Source organism: Saccopteryx leptura, chromosome 1 (assembly GCF_036850995.1).
Source record: "Saccopteryx leptura isolate mSacLep1 chromosome 1, mSacLep1_pri_phased_curated, whole genome shotgun sequence".
NCBI classification, from domain to species: domain Eukaryota; kingdom Metazoa; phylum Chordata; class Mammalia; order Chiroptera; family Emballonuridae; genus Saccopteryx; species Saccopteryx leptura.
Genome location: NC_089503.1, coordinates 259,484,473 through 259,502,476, shown reverse-complemented (window position 1 = coordinate 259,502,476; position 18,004 = coordinate 259,484,473). Strand labels below are relative to the sequence as shown.

The window sequence follows — 18,004 nt, the reverse complement described above, 5'->3', positions numbered from 1 at the left end:
TAGAATGGGACACTTGGTTTATTTCTGATGCAGTGACTCTCAGGACAGTGGCAGATTGGGCTGAGGGTGGGGTAGAGTAGGGTAGGGTGGGGTAGGGCAGGGCTAGAACTCCACCTTGCAAGCGGGGAAGGCCTCGTCCTGCATGGATACTGTGCTGTTACTGCCCAGCACCGTGATACCCAGCGCCTGGTGCCGGGCATGTGTCTCCTCATACCACTCGTGCATGGCCATTGAGTCGAAGGTGGGGATCAAGGTCACCTGCGGGCAGGAAAAATGGACAGGCAATGAAGAGGAATATCCTCTGCCCTTGTGGCTCAGCCCCTAGGCAGCTGAGGCCCCTTCTCTGACCACATATGTTCCACCTCCCTTATCTCTTGCCTGGATGTCTGCAGCTAGTGGCCAGCTGGTCCCTGAAATCCCTTCTGTTCCCCACAGCACCCAAAGGACTTTCTTACAACCCAGGAAAGAGGGCTACTACTCTGTGAACCCCTCTCCATGCTTCCCACTCCGGGCTCACACAGGCCTCCCTCCAGCTACTTGGACTCAGGAGGCCCACTCCCACCTCCAGGCCTTTGCCCATGCTGTGCACTACACCCAGGCTTTGTAAGCAGCGTGCAAGGGCAAGTGCCACACACATACATGCTGAGCTGGTAGCCAGGTACAGTACCCAGAAGCTCTTCCCTCTGCCCAAACTTGCCTCACTCTTCAAGGCTGTTTCAAGGCTTCCTTTGGGAAGGACCCCAGCCCTCTTTCTCAACTGTGTAGATGCCACACACCCTACCTGTTCTCCCTAGCCAATTCTCATGACAGCAGAGCAGTTAGCAACTGGGGGTCAGAAGAGGTGATCGAACCAGCCCCGCCCTGCATCCCCACCCAGGTTGCCGCAGATGCATGAGGAAATAGATGTGACAGGAAGAGCTGGGGAGGACTCCTGCATTAGCATCCTTTCCTTGTGGCCTTGGCCACGCAGTTGAGTCTGAGCCCCATTCCTACCCCTGTGTAGGTTCAACAAGAAGACACTGGGAGGTGCTGACTCCGCCCTGTACCAAGACTGTCTAAGGCCCTGGAGCAATCATTCACCTGGAGGTCACGATCCCACTGCTGTTTGCCGGCCAGCAGTGCATCCAGAACAGCCCGCATTCCCTCTTCTTTGTGCTGGTCCTGGCCGCTGATGACGTAGCAGAGCGCACGCACCCTCCGAAAGAACTCCTCATCCACCTGGCAGACACTACTTCCGCTGGGTAGGTAGGCCAGGTCAAGATAGACAGGGGAGCCAGGTGAGGCCTCCAACCCACCTGGCCGGCTGCTGGTTGATCCTGTGGGCAAGAGGGATAGGATCAGTCATGAGCTCCCAGGACTGGGGAGGAGCCGAGATTCAAGGCCTGGGACAAGGCTCTCAGCTCTGTTTGTACCTCTGAGTGGCTCCCTCCTCAGTAGGCGGCCTGATCTCACTGTTTTATGGTTGGTTGACAAGCCCTCCCTGGCATGGACAGGACACCTTAGTACCTGGACCCTCCCTGCCAGTCTCCAAACACAAAAATCCTCAGAGCCAGAGGAGTTGGCATCTGCAGAGGGCTTCCTGAAAGAGGGGAGTTTTGGCAGTTGAGCCCGAAGCAGTTGATGCCTGGAAGGCTCTGCTGCTACTGCAGCATCCATCTGTTCAATTACTCAGGGACATTATTCAAGTTGTCCTGGGTACCACATCCTGGGAGCAAGGTAGTGACCAAGACAGATCAAAGTCCCTGCCTACAAGGGTGATGGGGAGCCAGAGCTGGTGTGGGAGGGATCGAGTTACAAGGAAACCCAGGACAGGAAGGCCTGGATGGAGTTGGGGCAGCTGCGCTTAGAGCCTTGTTCACAGCCCTGAACCCAGAGCCTGTGGAAGGGGGACCAGGTTGCCACTTTGGGATGAATGAACTCATAATCACTTGGTTGGGTCTTGGGCACAGGAAGCCTGCCAGATGCTTGATGTCTTATGATCATAAACATTGCCCACCTCAGGGTGTGGGCCCAAAAAGCTACAGGGGAATTTGCAAATGAATGAAACCCTGGCTTTAGGCAAGTGGAGTCTGTCACTTGAAACTGGGGACTGTGGTGGTAAGGATGCTGCTTACAGCCTCTAGAAGAGAAAGCTACTGTAGGTATGGGAAACACAAGGGAGACAGGAGCAGTAGAGTTTGAGGGGCAAAGAGAAGATGAGGGGACCAAAGGCAAGAGGATGAGGGTAGAAGAAGGGCTAGCAAGCTGTGGCCTGTAGGCTAAATACAATGACCATCTGCTTTTGTAAATATGATTCAGTTACTTACTGAGATGCTCTGACCTTGGGACAGATATGGTCTGGCCTGCAAAGCTAAGAAGTTTACCCTATAGGACAGTTTCACGGCAACCCTGAGTGGCCAAGACTGTGGCCTCTCTAAAGAGGCCAAATGACCTGGCAGATAGAACCTCAAATGACTCCCAGCCTCTAGGTGCCAGCTTTTCCCATGGGCCCTGGGGAGCCACCCTCTTCCATACCCCTGTGCTAGGATAATCTGCCAAAGGTCACAGGGGTCCATTAGGTGCCTCCCTGGGAATCTGTCCAAGAAAGACAAGAGGTGATAGCTCAGGTGGGCGCTGAGGCTTGAAGAGAATTGAGAGGCCTTGGCTGGTGGCTCAGTGGATAGAGCATCGGCCTGGCATATGGACATCTTGAGTTTGATTTTGGTCAGGGCACATAGGAGGAATGATCATTTGCTTCTCCACCCCCCTTCTCTCCCTCTTCTCCTCCCACAGCCAGTGGCAAGATTGGTTCGAACATGGTCCTAGGTGTTGAGGATAGCTCTGTTAGAATGTATCAGCCTCAGGCACTGAAAAGAACTCAGTACTCAAACACTGGCCCTAGACGGGGGTTGCCAGGTGGATCCTGGTCAGGGTGCATACCAGAGTCTGCCTCATTATCTCCCCTCCTGTCATCTAAAAATAAAAGAGAGAGAGAGAGAGAATTGAGAGACCAAGGTGTCCAGGAGCCAAGTCCAGGCCTTGTAGGAAAAGAAGCCAAAGATAACCATCAGTTCCTGGAGGGCAGGACTACCCTGGGTTCCTGGAATAAGGCCCAGCCCACAAGCAAGTGCTCAGTAAACACAAACTATAGTTGTTATTACTCTTGTCATTATCACTGCTTTCTCACCAGCCTGACCTCCATAAGTAATTCTAGTCCTGTGCTACACAGTGTAGTGGATACCAAATACTGAAAAGTGGTGAGTGTGAGCCAACATGAGCTGGAATGTCAAATACATGCTAAGCTCCCAAAACTTAAGAGTGGAAAAGAGTAGGGGAACTATCTAATAATTTCTTTTGTTGATTACATGTTGAAGCATCATCTTTATAGTATGCAGGAAAAAATTTTAACACAGTGGGAGGATTCTAGGAGGATGAGGCAGTAGGAAGGACCAGGAATCCCTCTACCCACCTAGCGGACAACTCTACTATAGTCCCTCCCCTCAAGTTGAAGCGACTTCTGTGAGATTTAAAGGACTGCATATTTCTTCTTCTCTCCTCCCCTCACTTTTGGGAGCCAGATATTAAGGACTAGGGCAAGCATGGTCAACATATGGCCTGTGGGCCAAATCCGGCCTGCGTAATGAGTTTATGTGGCCCGCGATTAAATTTTTAATATTATCCGCACGAAGCACTGTGGAAATGAAATAAGTAGTACTTTAAATCATTATACATAAACTACAATATCTAACCATTGTACAACAATGAAAGTTAAAATCTCAGCTACTCAGAAGTGGAAGTATCTTTGATTATTGGAAATTGAGATATTTAAGAAGATAGTGATACGCGGAAAAGAATTCCGCGTGTAACTAATCTAGGGTTAACTTCCAATAATTGGTTGAATGGATTCGCAATACTTTATTTTTTTAAAAAATTCCATTATAAAGACTTACAACTTTTGTACTCGTCTGTGCAATTTTTATAAGCAACTGAATAATGGAAAATATGGAAATTAAAAAAAACTTGCCAAGGAATATTTAGTAATCTTCAACTTCAATTTAGTAAGCTCAACTTATATTTGTGAACAAACTTTTTCTTTAATGAATCTGAATAAAAGTACAACAAGATCGAGATTGAATGATTTACATTTGGAGGCTGTGTTAAGAATAGCTACTACAAGCATAGAGCCAGATATTAAAAATATAATAGGCAATGCAAAGCACCTCAACACATCACATTAGTTTTTTTGTTAATTTGTTGTACTAAATTACTTATATTTATTTATAAACAAATTACATAATAAAATTTTGTTTACTTAAACGAATCGTTTTTGTATATAACATTTAAAAATTTTAATATTTCATCTGGTCCGTGAAAAAAGTTTTCTTTCTAGGCCCTGGCCGGTTGGCTCAGCGGTAGAGCGTCGGCCTGGCGTGCGGGGGATCCGGGTTTGATTCCCAGCCAGGGCACATAGGAGAAGCGCCCATTTGCTTCTCCACCCCCCCCTCCTTCCTCTCTGTCTCTTTCTTCCCCTCCCGCAGCCTAGATGGCCCGGGTGCTGGGGATGGCTCCTTGGCCTCTGCCCCAGGCACTAGAGTGGCTCTGGTCGCTGCAGAGCGACGCCCCAGAGGGGCAGAGCATTGCCCCCTGGTAAAAGCATCGCCCCCTGGTGGGCAGAGCGTCCTGCCCCTGGTGGGCATGCCGGGTGGATCCCGGTCAGGCGCATGCGGGAGTCTCTCCCCGTTTCCAGCTTCAGAAAAAAAAAAAAAAAAAGAAAAAAGAAAAAAGTTTTCTTTCTAATCTGGCCCAGGGGCAAAAACTGTTGGCCACATAATTATGTGTTCTATAACAAATCAAAAGTATATAATCAGGCCCTGGCCGGTTGGCTCAGTGGTAGAGCATCGGCCTGGCGTGCGGAAGTCCTGGGTTTGATTCCCAGCCAGGGCACACAGGAGAAGCGCCCATCTGCTTCTCCACCTCTCCCCCTCTCCTTCCTCTGTCTCTCTCTTCCCCTCCCGCAGCCGAGGCTCCACTGGAGCAAAGTTGGCCCCGGGCGCTGAGGATGGCTCCGTGGCCTCTGCCTCAGGCGCTAGAATGGCTCTGATTGCGGCAGAGCGATGCCCCAGATGGGCAGAGCATCGCCCCCTGGTGGGCATGCCGGGTGGATCCCGGTCGGGCACATGTGGGAGTCTGTCTGACTGCCTCCCTGTTTCCAGCTTCAGAAAAACACACACACACACACAAACAAAGTATATAATCAATCCTGTACTTTCACCTCTGGCCAAGTTTTTGTTACAGTTAATAGACCTGTTCTCCTCTGGCTGATGAACATCAGAATGAGAAGAATGAATCCTTAGGTCCCCTCCTTCCCCTCCTTATAAAAATCCCTGTCTACACCAAGAGAGGAAAATGGTTTTGTTTGGGTTTTTTTTTGCGACAGAGACAGGGTCAGAGACAGGGACAGATAGGGACAGACAGACAGGAAGGGAGAGAGATGAAAAACATCAATTCTTCATTGCAGCACCTTAGTTCATTGATTGCTTTCTCATATGTGCCTCGACTGGAGGGCTACAGCAGACTGAGTGACCCCTTGCTCAAGCCAATGACTTTGAGCTCAAGTTGGTGAGCCTTGCTTAAACCAGATGAGCCTGCACTCAAGCTAGCGACCTCAGGGTCTCGAACCCGGGTCCTCTATGTCCCTGTCCACTGTGCCACCGCCTGGTCAGGCGGAAATGTTTTATTTTTTTATTTTTTATGTATTTTAGAGAGGAGAGAGTGAGTGTGTGTGTATATGTGTTTGTGTGTGAGAGAGAGAGAAAGGAGGGAGGAGCAGGAAGCATCAACTTCCATATGTGCCTTGACCAGGCAAGCCCAGGGTTTTGAACCGGCGACCTCAGCATTCCACGTCGAGGTTTGATCCACTGCGTCACCACAGGCCAGGCCAGAAATGGGTTTTTGAGTACAAGAGTCCTCCCATCTTCTCAGATGGCCAGCACTTGAATAAACCTCTTTCCTTCTTATCAGCACCTGTGTAGTATAACTGGTTTTCCTGGTGACAGGTGGCCCTCTAGTAAGTGTCTGGATCTCGGACGGGGTCCCAGGCTGCCTGTGACTGATCAACCCATGAGAAACTTTGGAATCCCTAGCAGCTACCAAGTGATTTTATTTGGGCACTGTCCTTCACTCTCTTGGCGCTGGTTGCCTGCTATGCCCAGCTGGTAAAAGGAAACAGGCCTCTGGGTGAGTCAAACTGGTGTGCATACAAGGAGTCTTCTATCACTAACTTTGGGTCTTTTTAGACATTTGGGATTTTGTAGCCATTTAGGACTGGGCTATGAGTCATTTGCAGTATAGCTTTGGCAGGCGAGACTCTAGGACTTCAACCCTAGTACCTCCATGTGGGAGTCAGTTGCCTGTATAGTACCTGCACAGGAGGAGTTGATTGTTTTTCTGTCTGCCTCTACTAACTTTGGGGAGTTGACAGACTGCCGGGTAAAAGTCCCTGGTGTGCACAACCAGAAGCCTTTTTTGCCTTGACACCACTTGGGGGTTCTTTGGAATAATTTGCAGATTCCATGAGGAATCCACAGGCGCCTCCTAGTGGGTGACAAGGCTCTGTGACATGAAAAATGTCTCGGCACCCTGAGATTTGGTCATAGTACTTGGTGGTTTGTTTTGTTTTGGCTGTATATACTCTATAAGGTATATAGAGTATATTTTTGACTGTATATATTCTATAGAATAGTCTCATGCCTATATTTAAATATTGAGCATTGTTGCTTTAAAACTGGAATGTTTGAGGACCAGTCATTTAAACTTAAATAGAATGAAATTTTGGAACCTGAACTTGTTTATGTGTTCTATAAGGTCTTGCCATGCTAATTGCTGTGCTCTGTGTTCATTCTCTTCAGTTTTGGGGGCCAAGTAGCAACTCTGCTATTTGGCTTGATTAGGTTTCATTTATGTGTCATACTTGAGTCTCTGATTTACCTTGTTTGTATTTGAAATTGTACTCAGGTCTGTGAAATAGGAGGAGTCGGTTTCGGTTTGAGAGCTTTAATCTGTCTGTCTATCTGTCAGTCAGTCTGAAATTCTCGCTATTTTATTCACACTGGGAATTCTGTGTCTTTGCTGTTTGGGATCTGAGCTATCTGGACCTTGTAAAGGTAATTTGCTATACTGGTTGGTGTGAGATAAGGTTCTAAGATTAGTGTCTCAGTCCCTCCTTTTGGAGAATTTGGTTGTAAATACTTGTTTGTTTGAACTTTGTTTTGAATTTTGTTTATGCTTTAAAACATGTGGCTTGGTCTCAGTTCCACCAAAGAGTCCAATAGGCCATATTCGAGCTGACTGGTTAACTTATAGCTATGTCAATGACTAATCAAAACTATTTTATGTACCAGTTTTCATGCTGTTACATAATTAGGATTCTACTCAGGAAAAAAATTGGTGGTTCAAACTGAGTAAAAAAATCTCATTCCCCTCCCAGACAGAAAACTCAGGGAGGGGGGAAAAATGGAGTCGTTTAAACACTTTAAAGCCTCCTAAAGGTCTGGGAACTGCTCTGGTCCCAGGAACAACAGGGGCACTATGCCACCCCAAACCTTGTTCAGGCTGTGGGAGAAGGGGTGAGAGTGTGATCTCAATGTAAAGAAGAAGAAAAAAATGTGCAAGTGCCACTTTTAAAAAATTCAAGCGGCTCCAAATAGTCCCTGCTTGGTGGTATCTCTTCCTCCCTCCCCTCAAGCCTCCTTGAAAAACTGTCAAGGACAACGGAAAAAATCTTGCCTTCTCTACAGCTATTAATAATACCATTTATATATGTGGTAAAATACAAAGTTATTCAAAGTGTATTTTTTTAAAGAATCAGCTGCTCTGAGAAATCATTTAATATTACTACCGGTTTAATTAATGTCTTTTAAAGTTATTAACATAAAATGTGTTTGTTTTGCCTGGAGGTACAGAAAAGTTCTTGTTATCTGTTATGTCCTCTAAAATATAACGTGTCTGTCAATGAAAGAACCTCTCTTTTGTTTGTTTAGCAAGAGAGACAGAGAGAGATAGAGACGGAAAGGAGAAAGAGATGAGAAGCATCAACTCGTAGTTGCGACACTTCAGTTATTCATTCAATGCTTTCTCATATGTGCCTTGATGGGGGGGTGGAGGAGGGGCTCCAGACGAGCCAGTGACCCTGTGCTCAAGCCAGCGACCCTGTGCTCAAGCTGGGGAGCCTGCACTCTAGCTGGTGACCTCAGAGTTTCGAACATGGGTCCTCAGTGTCCCAGGTTGATGTTCTAGCCACTCTGCCACCTTCTGATCAGGAGACAGAACCTGTTTCTTTCTTTCTTTTTTTTTTTTGAGGGAGTTGGTTTTATTTATTTATTTATTTATTTTTTGTATTTTTTCTGAAGTTGGAAACAGGGAGGCAGTCAGACAGACTCCTGCATGCGCCCGACCGGGATCCACCCGGCATGCCCAGGAGAGGGGGAGGGATGGAGAAGCAGATGGGCGCTTCTCCTGTGTGCCCTGGCCAGGAATCGAACCCGGGACTCCTGCACGCCAGGCCGACGCTCTACCACTGAGCCAACCGGCCAGGGCCTCTTTCTTTCTTTCTTTTTTTAAAGTGAGAGGAGGGGAGACAGAGAGACACACTCCCACATGCTCCCCACCCGGGATCCACCCAGCAACCCCTGTCTGGAACTGAAGCTTGAATCAACCAAGCTCAGTGAGTGGGGCTGACGCTTGGACCAACTGAGCTACTGGCTGCAAAAGAAGAGAGAGAGAAGGGGGAGAGGGAGACAGGAAGAGAAGCAGATGGTTACTTCTCATTTGTGCCCTGACTGGGAATCAAACCTGGGACTTCCACATGCTGGGCCAACGTTCTAGCCACTGAGTCAACCGGCTAAGGCCAAAGAACCTGTTTCTGAAAGTTATGAATATGTTTGTAATAGTATCAATCTAAAGAATGCTGATTACCCACTTTTGGTCATACTGAAGGTTAAGGTATCAAAAATTAAAAATCTAATACAACTGGGCCCTGGCCGGTTGGCTCAGCGGTAGAGCGTCGGCCTAGCGTGCGGAGGACCCGGGTTCGATTCCCGGCCAGGGCACATAGGAAAAGCGCCCATTTGCTTCTCCACCCCTCCGCCGCGCTTTCCTCTCTGCCTCTCTCTTCCCCTCCCGCAGCCAAGGCTCCACTGGAGCAAAGATGGCCCGGGCGCTGGGCATGGCTCTGTGGCCTCTGCCTCAGGCGCTAGAGTGGCTCTGGTCGCAATATGGCGACGCCCAGGATGGGCAGAGCATCGCCCCCTGGGGGGCAGAGCACCGCCCCTGGTGGGCGTGCCGGGTGGATCCCGGTCGGGCGCATGCGGGAGTCTGTCTGACTGTCTATCCCCGTTTCCAGCTTCAGAAAAATGAAAAAAAAAAAAAAAAAAAGAAAAAAAAAGAAATCTAATACAACTGAAAAGAAACCATGGTTTTAATAATAAAAATATAAGGTATAAAAATACATTGTTTAACAGACAAAAATAGAAAATGCATGATTCTAAAATAGTTATTTCCAAATGACTTAAAGGAGGGACTAGGCAAGCTGCAGAAGGTTTATGTAAGTCACAGGCCTATATAAGTAGCAGAAGGTTTGTGCAGGAGGAAGGAGCAAAGAGAAAGAAATGAGGATATGAAAAAAAAAGGCGTGAGAGATATAAAAGGGCATACACATTACAGGAAGAGAGGATATTAGAAGTAGAAATGTCGGCCCTGGCCGGTTGGCTCAGTGGTAGAGCGTCGGCCTGGCGTGCAGAAGTCCCAGGTTTGATTCTCAGCCAGGGCACACAGAAGAGCCCATTTGCTTCTCCACCCCTCCCCCTCTCATTCCTCTCTGTCTCTCTCTTCCCCTCCCACAGCCAAGGCTCCATTGGAGCAAAGTTGGCCAGGGCTCTGAGGATGGCTCTGTGGCCTCTGCCTCAGGCACTAGAGTGGTTCTGGTTGCGACAGAGCGACGACCCAGATGGGCAGAGTATCGCCCCCTGGTGGGCGTGTTGGGTGGATCCCAGTCGGGTGCATGCGGGAGTCTGTCTGACTGCTTCCCCGTTTTCAACTTCAGAAAAATACAAAAAATAAATAAATAAATAAATAGGGAAAAAATGACAAAAAGGGGAAGGCATGTAAATAGTGGAGTGGAATAGTGATTTTGACTATAAATGGAAAGGCCCAAGAGCTCCTTTTTTTAATTTTTAAATTGAGAGGCAGGGAGGCAGAAAGACAAACTCCTGCACACACCCTGACTGGGATCCACCTGGCTAGCCCCTACCAGGTGATGCTCTGCCCCTCTGAGGCCATTGCTCCATTGCTTGGCAACCAAGCTATATTTTAGTGCCTGAGGTGAGGCCATGGACCCATCGTAGGTGCCCAGGGCCAACTTGCTCTAACATCTGGAGCCATGGCTGTGGGAGGGGAAGAGAGAAAGAGAAAGAGAGAGAGAAGGGGGAGAGGGAGGCATGAAGAAGCAGATGATCACTTCTCTTGTGTTCCCTGACTGGGACTTAAACCTGGAACTTTCACATGCTGGGCCGACACTACCACTGAGCCAACCAGCCAGGGCCTCCCCTTGCTTTTTTTTTTTTTTTTACAGAGACAGAGAGAGGGATAGACAGAAAGGAACAAAGAGATGAGAAGCATCAATCATTAGTTTTTCTTTGCGCGTTGCAACACCTTAGTTGTTCATTGATTGCTTTCTCATATGTGCCTTGACCATGGGCCTTCAGCAGACCGAGTAACCCCTTGCTCGAGCCAGTGACCCTGGGTCCAAGCTGGTGAGCTTTTGCTCAAACCAGACGAGCCTGCGCTCAAGCTGGCGACCTCGGGGTTTCGAACCTGGGTCCTCTGCATCCCAGTCTGATGCTCTATCCACTGTGCCACCGCCAGGTCAGGCTCCCTTGGTTTTTTTTTTGTTTTTTTTTTGTATTTTTCTGAAGCTGGAAACGGGGAGGCAGTCAGACAGACCTCCGCATGCACCCGACCGGGCTCCACCCGGCACGCCCACCAGGGGGCGATGCTGTGCCCATCCGGGGTGTCGCTCTCTTGTGACCAGAGCCACTCTAGCACCTGAGGCAGAGGCCATGGAGCCATCCCCAGCGCCCGGGCCATCTTTGCTCCAATGGAGCCTTGGCTGTGGGAGGGGAAGAGAGAGACAGAGGAAGGAGAGGGGGAGAGGTGGAGAAGCAGATGGGAGCGTCTCCTGTGTGCCCTGGCCGGGAATCAAACCTGGGACTTCCGCACGCCAGGCCGACACTCTACCACTGAGCCAACCGGCCAGGGCCTCCCCTTGCTTTTTTAAAAACTTTTATTTTCCCACAAAAGTCCCCTTGATACAACTGACAGCGGGGAACAAATTGATTAATTTCTTAATACTAAAGCCACTTAATAAGTTCTAGATACAAAATTGGTCAAAAGGAGTCAGGCAATTGTCTCAGTAACAAGAGTTGCCGAGCAGATACAACAAAAGTCCTTTATTCAACCTTCCTAGTGTTTAAATTTTGAGAGACAGAAGTGACTTTGGGTTATTCTGGTGGGACCCTGTGATACCTCAAGGATTTGTTCTCTCTCTTAATAAAAAGACATTTTCAATTAATTGGGCTTATTTGATATACTTGAAATTACATGGGAAGCTTTGTAAAAATATAGCAATAATAAATAATAACTATATTCTTTTTTAAAAACCTTTTTTATTGCCCTGGCCAGATAGTTCAGTTGGTTAGTGCATCGTCCCAAAGCACAAAATTCGATCCCTAGTCAGAGCACATACAGGAACAGCTCAATGTTCCTGTCTCTCTCTCTCTCTTCCTCTCTCTGAAAAATCAATAAAATAAACATTTTAAAAAAACTTTATTTACTGATTTTAGAAAGAAAAGAAGGGAGAGAGGGAGAGTGAGAGAGGAGGAGAGGGGCAGAGGGAGGGAGACAGACACATCAATCTATTCCTGTATGTGCCCTGACTGGGGACTGAACCTATAACCTCTGCATAGCAGGATGATGCTCTAACCAACCAAGCTATCCAGCCAGGACCATATTTCTTCTATTTGTATACATATATTATTATTAAAACTGATGTTCTGGAGATTCTGTGAAAATCTCCAAGAGTCTACAAAGTTCTGATATACTTTCATTTGTAATTCTGATTGTTATCTTACAATATGATTTTTAAAATTCCTTTGTCAACTGCACTGTAATCAGGTCTATGACCATGTCATTTTAAGTTTTTGTCATTTAAAGTTACCCATTGCCTTGTTCTGATACATTTTCAAATATAGTACATTTTCAGGAATGGATTTCCAGGAATAAATATTCAAACCATATTTTTGGACTTAATAAAGGTTTATAAAATTCTGCCTGACCAGGCGGTGGCTCAGTGGATACAGCGTCGGACTGGGATGCAGAAGGACCCAGGTTCAAGATCCCGAGGTCACCAGCTTGAGCGCAGGCTCATCTGGTTTGAGCAAAGCTCACCAGCTTGAGCCCAAGGTAGCTGGCTCAAGCAAGGGGTTACTTGGGTCTGCTGAAGGCTCGCGGTCAAGGCACATAGGAGAAAGCAATCAATGAACAACTAAGGTGTCGCAAAGTGCAACGAAAAACTAATGATTGATGCTTCTCATCTCTCTGTTCCTGTCTGTCTGTCCCTGTCTATCCCTCTCTGACTCTCTCTCTGTCTCTGTTAAAAAAAAAAAAATGTATAAAATTCTGAAAAATAAACAGATTTATGAAAATACTGGGAAATAATCAGAATAAATAAAGTAGATTATATGGGATTGAATGAACTAAGAATAATTATTATTCTGACTTTTCTTTTTGTTTCCCTTTTTTTACAAGTGAGAGAAGGGAAAATAGACTCCTACATGCACCCCTGTCTGTGGCCGCCCATTCACCTAGCAACCCCTAGCTGAGGCTAATAATACTCTGCCCATCTGGGGTCATGCTCACAACCAAGCTATTTTCGGTGCCTGAGGTGGAGTCAGGCTCCATGGAACCATCCTTAGCTCCTGAGGCCCATACACCCAAACCAATCGAGCCATGGCTGTGGAAGGAGAAGAGAGAGAAAGAAAGAGAGAAGAGGGATGAGGAGGGGATGCAGAAGGAAATGGTCACTTCTCCTGTGTGCCCTGACCAGGAATCAAACCTCAGACATCGACACACTGGGCCAACGTTCTAACACAGAGCCAACTGGCCAGCCAGGGCCTATTCTGACTTTTCAAAATATTGTTGATTCTAAAATCTTTTTGTTTTCCAGATATAAGGAAATTGGCTTGAGTGCAGGGTCGCTGGCTTGAGCAAGGGTCACTCACTTTGCTGGAGCCCCCTGGGTCAAGGCATGTATAAGAAAGCAATCAATGAACTATTAAAGCAACACAACTAGGAGTTAATGCTTCTCATCTCTCTCTTTTTCTCTCTCACTAAAAAAACCAAAAAATCAATATTGAGACATTTATATTTTTTCCATATTTGATCCTTTCAGAACCTGGATATTATCAGAAAGCCTTAAGGAATTGAGACTGACTTCTGAAGCTGATAAGAGTCCAATAGAAAATAGCCCGGTGCCGGCCCTGGCTGGTTGGCTCAGTGGTAGAGCGTCGGCCTGGCGTGCAGGAATCCCGGGTTCAATTCCCGGCCAGGGCACACAGGAGAAGCACCCATCTGCTTCTCCACCCCTCCCCCTCTCATTCCTCTCTGTCTCTCTCTTCCCCTCCCGCAGCCAAGGCTCCATTGGAACAAAGTTGGCCCGGGCGCTGAGGATGGCTCTGTGGTCTCTGCCTCAGGCGCTAGAATGGCTCTAGTTGCAACAAAGCGACGCCCCGGATGGGCAGAGCATCGCCCCCTGGTGGGCAGGCTGGGTGGATCACAGTCGGGCGCATGTGGGAGTCTGTCTGACTGCCTCCCCATTTCCAACTGCAGAAAAAAAAAAGAAAAAAGAAAAAAAAAAGAAAATAGCCCAGTACCTTGATTATTCATGTGGTTCATGGCAGTCTTTCCATGTAAGGGAGAAGGTTGCTTTCCTGAAAGATGGCAAAGAGAGGAACCTTAAGAAATCTTTGGGAATCTCAATGACTTAATGATCTATAGGCTCTACAGGCAAAGCCTGATGGCAACAGTAGGGCTTGATTATTTGCCTGGAAGGGCCAGTAGGACCCAATCTAAAGACTCCTTGTGAGATTCTAGTAAAGCAGATTTGAAAAAGCCTATATGATCAATTACTATTCTTGTGTGTTTATGCAAATAATCAGGCCAAATTGAAACTAGACTTAATGCAGTAAATTGTCTTAATTTGACTATCTTTAATATAAATGAGGGGGATTTTAGGGAAGAAATTATGTTTTTCAATAGCATTTATAACACAGTTATTAACATCAGAAACTAAACTGGATCCTGAATTTTTCTAGTTTTCTTGAATGATTCGGCTACAACCTCTGAACTAAGATTTTATTTTTCTCCCATTCTGTAACTTAAAATTACTGAAAATTAAAACTTTTTCTGAGCTCTGCAATTGAAAACTTCAGCTGAAAGACATGACATAAACTTGAAAACTGCCTCAGTAACTAATGCTATGTAAACCACACAGAAATTACCCAAGTACTTGATAACATCACCAAAGATAGTCAAACTGCAAATAAGAAAGATCCATCAGCTCGTCACTGCTTGCTTTTCTTCCAAGCAGAAGAAACAGTGAGCTTCTCCATCCACCCCAATTGGAAGGTAAAGTCCTACTAAAGATCTGGAGCACACAGGGACTAGAGACAGTTTACAAGTCTATTCACATGGATAACACAGGGATTCCAGTCCATACTTGGAAGGACCCTTAATTGGGACTGACTCACATGTGTTTAATTCTACTTGTCTTTATCTGCCTAAAGCAGGGGTCTCCAAACTTTTTACACAGGGGGCCAGTTCACTGTCCCTCAGACCATTGGAGGGCTGCCAAATACAGTGGTCCTCTCACTGACCACCAATGAAAGAGGTGCCCCTTCCAGAAGTGCAGTGGGGGCTGGATAAATGGCCTCAGGGGGCCGCATTGTGGCCCGCGGGCCGTAGTTTGGGGACGCCTGGCTAAAGCTTTAATTGATTTTAGAGAGACAGAAGAAAGGGAAGAGGGAAAGGGAGAAATGATTAATTTGTTGTTCCACTTAATTGTACATTCAGTGGTTGCTTTCCATATGTGCCTTGACCACGGATCAAACCCGAAACCTTGGCATTTCAGGATGATGCTCTCTGAGCTAACCGGATAGGGCTCTCTAAAGCTTTTTATAACCTGTTTTATTTGTACAGGTAACTGCATCTCTGTTCGACATGTACCACTGGAAAATAAGCCTACTTTATTTATTTATTTATTTTTTTGGTATTTTTCCAAAGTTAGAAGTGGGGAGGCAGTCAGACAGACTCCGCATGTGCCCAACCAGAATCCACCTGGCATGCCCACTAGAGGGTAATGCTCTGCCCATCTGGGCCGTTGCTCTGCTTCAGCAGAGCCATTCTAGCGCCTGAGGCGGAGGCCATAGAGCTGTCCTCAGCGCCTGGGCCAACTTTTTGCTCCAATGGAGCCTTGGCTGTGGGAGGGGAAGAGAGAGACAGAGAAAGGAGAGGGGGAAGGGTGGAGAAGCAGATGGGCACTTCTCCTATGTGCCCTGGCTGGGAATAGAACCCAGGACTTCCACACGCCGGGCCGACACTCTACCGCTAAGCCAAATGGCCAGGGCCCTAAGCCTACTTTTAATTCACAAGATTTTGCTTTACAACAGGCCTAAGTTTTCCACTTCCCTGGAAAATTAGAAAAACAACAATAGCTCCATGGAAATGGAGCTAAAAATTCACAGTAGGGAATTGTAACCAGCTATAAGTATGCTATGTTACTGATTTACTGATATTAGTCTAACTAGCCATAAAATAGAGCTAAATAAGAATGTACTAATAGCCTGACCAGTGGCAGTGCAGTGGATTGAACATTGGCCCGGGACACTGAGGGCTCCGATTTGAAACCCTGAGGTCACCAGGAAGAGCACGAGCTCGTCAGCTTGAGAGCTCAATCACTGACATGATCCTAAGGTTGCTGGCTTGAGCCCAGAGGTCGCTGGCTTGAAGCCCAAGGTCACTGGCTTGAGCCCAAGGTCGCTGGCTTGAGCCCAAAGGTCGCTGGCTTGAAGCCCAAGGTCACTGGCTTGAGCCCAAGGGGTCACTGGCTCAGCTGGAGCCCCGGTCAAGGCATATATGAGAAAGCAATCAATGAACAACTAAGGTGACACAACGAAGAATTAATGCTTCTTACCTCTCTCCCTTCCTGTCTGTCTGTCCCTACCTGTTCCTCTCTCTGTCTCACTGTCTCTCTCTCACTAAAAACAAAAACAAAAAAACCCCACTGAACTGAAGCAACTACAAGTTGATGTTTCTCATCTCTCCTCCGCCTTTCCCATCTCTCTCTCTAAAAAAAGAACATACTAACAAAGTCAATTTATAAAAGAATTTCTATAAATTGTTAAATCCAGTCTGTGGCTCTTATAACTATGACTCAATATTACTAGTTTAATAGTCACAATTATGTGTTCTGTAACAAATCAAAAGCAAATAGTCAATCCCGTACTTTCACCTCTGGCTAGGTTCTTGTTACAGTTAAAAAAGGCCTGTTCTCCTCTGGCTGATGAACATCAGGTGTTAACATCAGAATGAGAAGAATGGCCTGGCCTGTGGTGGCACAGTAGATAGGGTATTGACCTGGAATGCTGTGGTCACCAGTTCAAATTCCTGGGCTTGCCTGGTCAAGGCACATATAGCAAGTAGAAGCAACTACCTGTATTTCACCATGTATAAGATGCCCCTTTCCCCCCCAAACTTTGAGGTCTAAATATTGGGTACGTCTTTTACAGTGGTTGTAGAAGTGTGGCATTTCAAATGCCATAAATAGAACTAAGGATGAGGCAATATATGAAGACGGTGATTCGTCATCAGATACAGATGAGGATAAGCTAATGGATGAGAGTTTTGACAGTGATGAAGAGTTGTACGAACTTTATGATGAATAAAACTTGAGTTCAATAACTTTATGTAATACATTTTTTCCAAATTTCGGGCCCCAAAATTAAGGCGAATCTTATACACGGGAATGTCTTATACATGGGGAAATATGGTACTATGAGTTGGTGTTTTCCTGCTCTTCCTCCCATTTCTCTTTTTCCTCACTCTAAAATCAAAAATATAAATCTCTAAAATCAACAATATAAAATCAACAAATAAAATCTCTCTCTAGAAAAAAAATTATTTATTTAAAAATAATAAATAATGAGAAGAATGACTCCTCAGACCCTCTCCTTCCCCTACTTATAAAAATCCCTGCCTGCATCAAGAGAGGGAGATGTGTTTTTTGTTTGTTGTTTTTTGTGGCAGAGACAGAGTCAGAAAGAGAGACAGATAGGGACAGACAGACAGGAAGGGAGGGAGATGAGAATATCAATTCTTTGTTGTGGTTCCTTAGTTGTTCATTGATTGCTTTCTCATATGTGCCTTGACCGTGAGGCTATAGCAGACCGAGTGACCCCTTGCTCGAGCCAGCGACCTTGGGTCCAAGCTTGTGAGCTTTGCTCAAACCAGATGAGCCTGCACTCAAGCTGGCGACCTCGAGGTCTCGAACCTGGGTCCTCCACATCCCAGTCCAACGCTCTATCCACTGCGCCACCATTTTAAGGACAGAAGTTCTCCCATCTTCTCAAGTGGCCGGCACTTGAATAAATCTCTTTCCTTCTCATCAGCACCTGTGTAATGTAATTGGTTTTCAGGGCAACAGGCATCCAAACCTGAGGGTCATTTTCTTTCTGGATTCAAAAGGAGCAGAAAGAGTATTAAAAAATAAAAAAAGAAAAATAGATCAAAATTTCCCATATTTAATAAAAGACATGGACATAAACATCCAAGCAGATGTTTAATGGACCCCAAGCAGAACAAACTCAGAGACTCACACTGAGACATATTATAACCCAACTTTTGAAAGCAAAGACAT

General features: G+C 46.4%; 1 protein-coding gene across 2 annotated transcripts in view; it reads right to left on the bottom strand.

Annotated features, from left to right (window-relative positions):
* MAP1S (microtubule associated protein 1S) overlaps window positions 1–18,004 on the bottom strand; it is a 31,889-nt gene continuing 13,885 nt past the window's right edge. The window contains exons 6-8 of one of the 2 annotated variants that reach the window (XM_066349615.1): window positions 13,965–14,021; window positions 1,081–1,316; window positions 1–258 (exon numbers count right to left, since the gene is read on the bottom strand). In XM_066349615.1, coding sequence (XP_066205712.1) covers window positions 103–258; window positions 1,081–1,316; window positions 13,965–14,021 — 449 coding nt within the window. In that variant the 3' untranslated portion in view covers window positions 1–102. The remainder of the gene's footprint in view (window positions 259–1,080; window positions 1,317–13,964; window positions 14,022–18,004) is intronic. The other variant, XM_066349625.1, reaches the window with a different exon arrangement.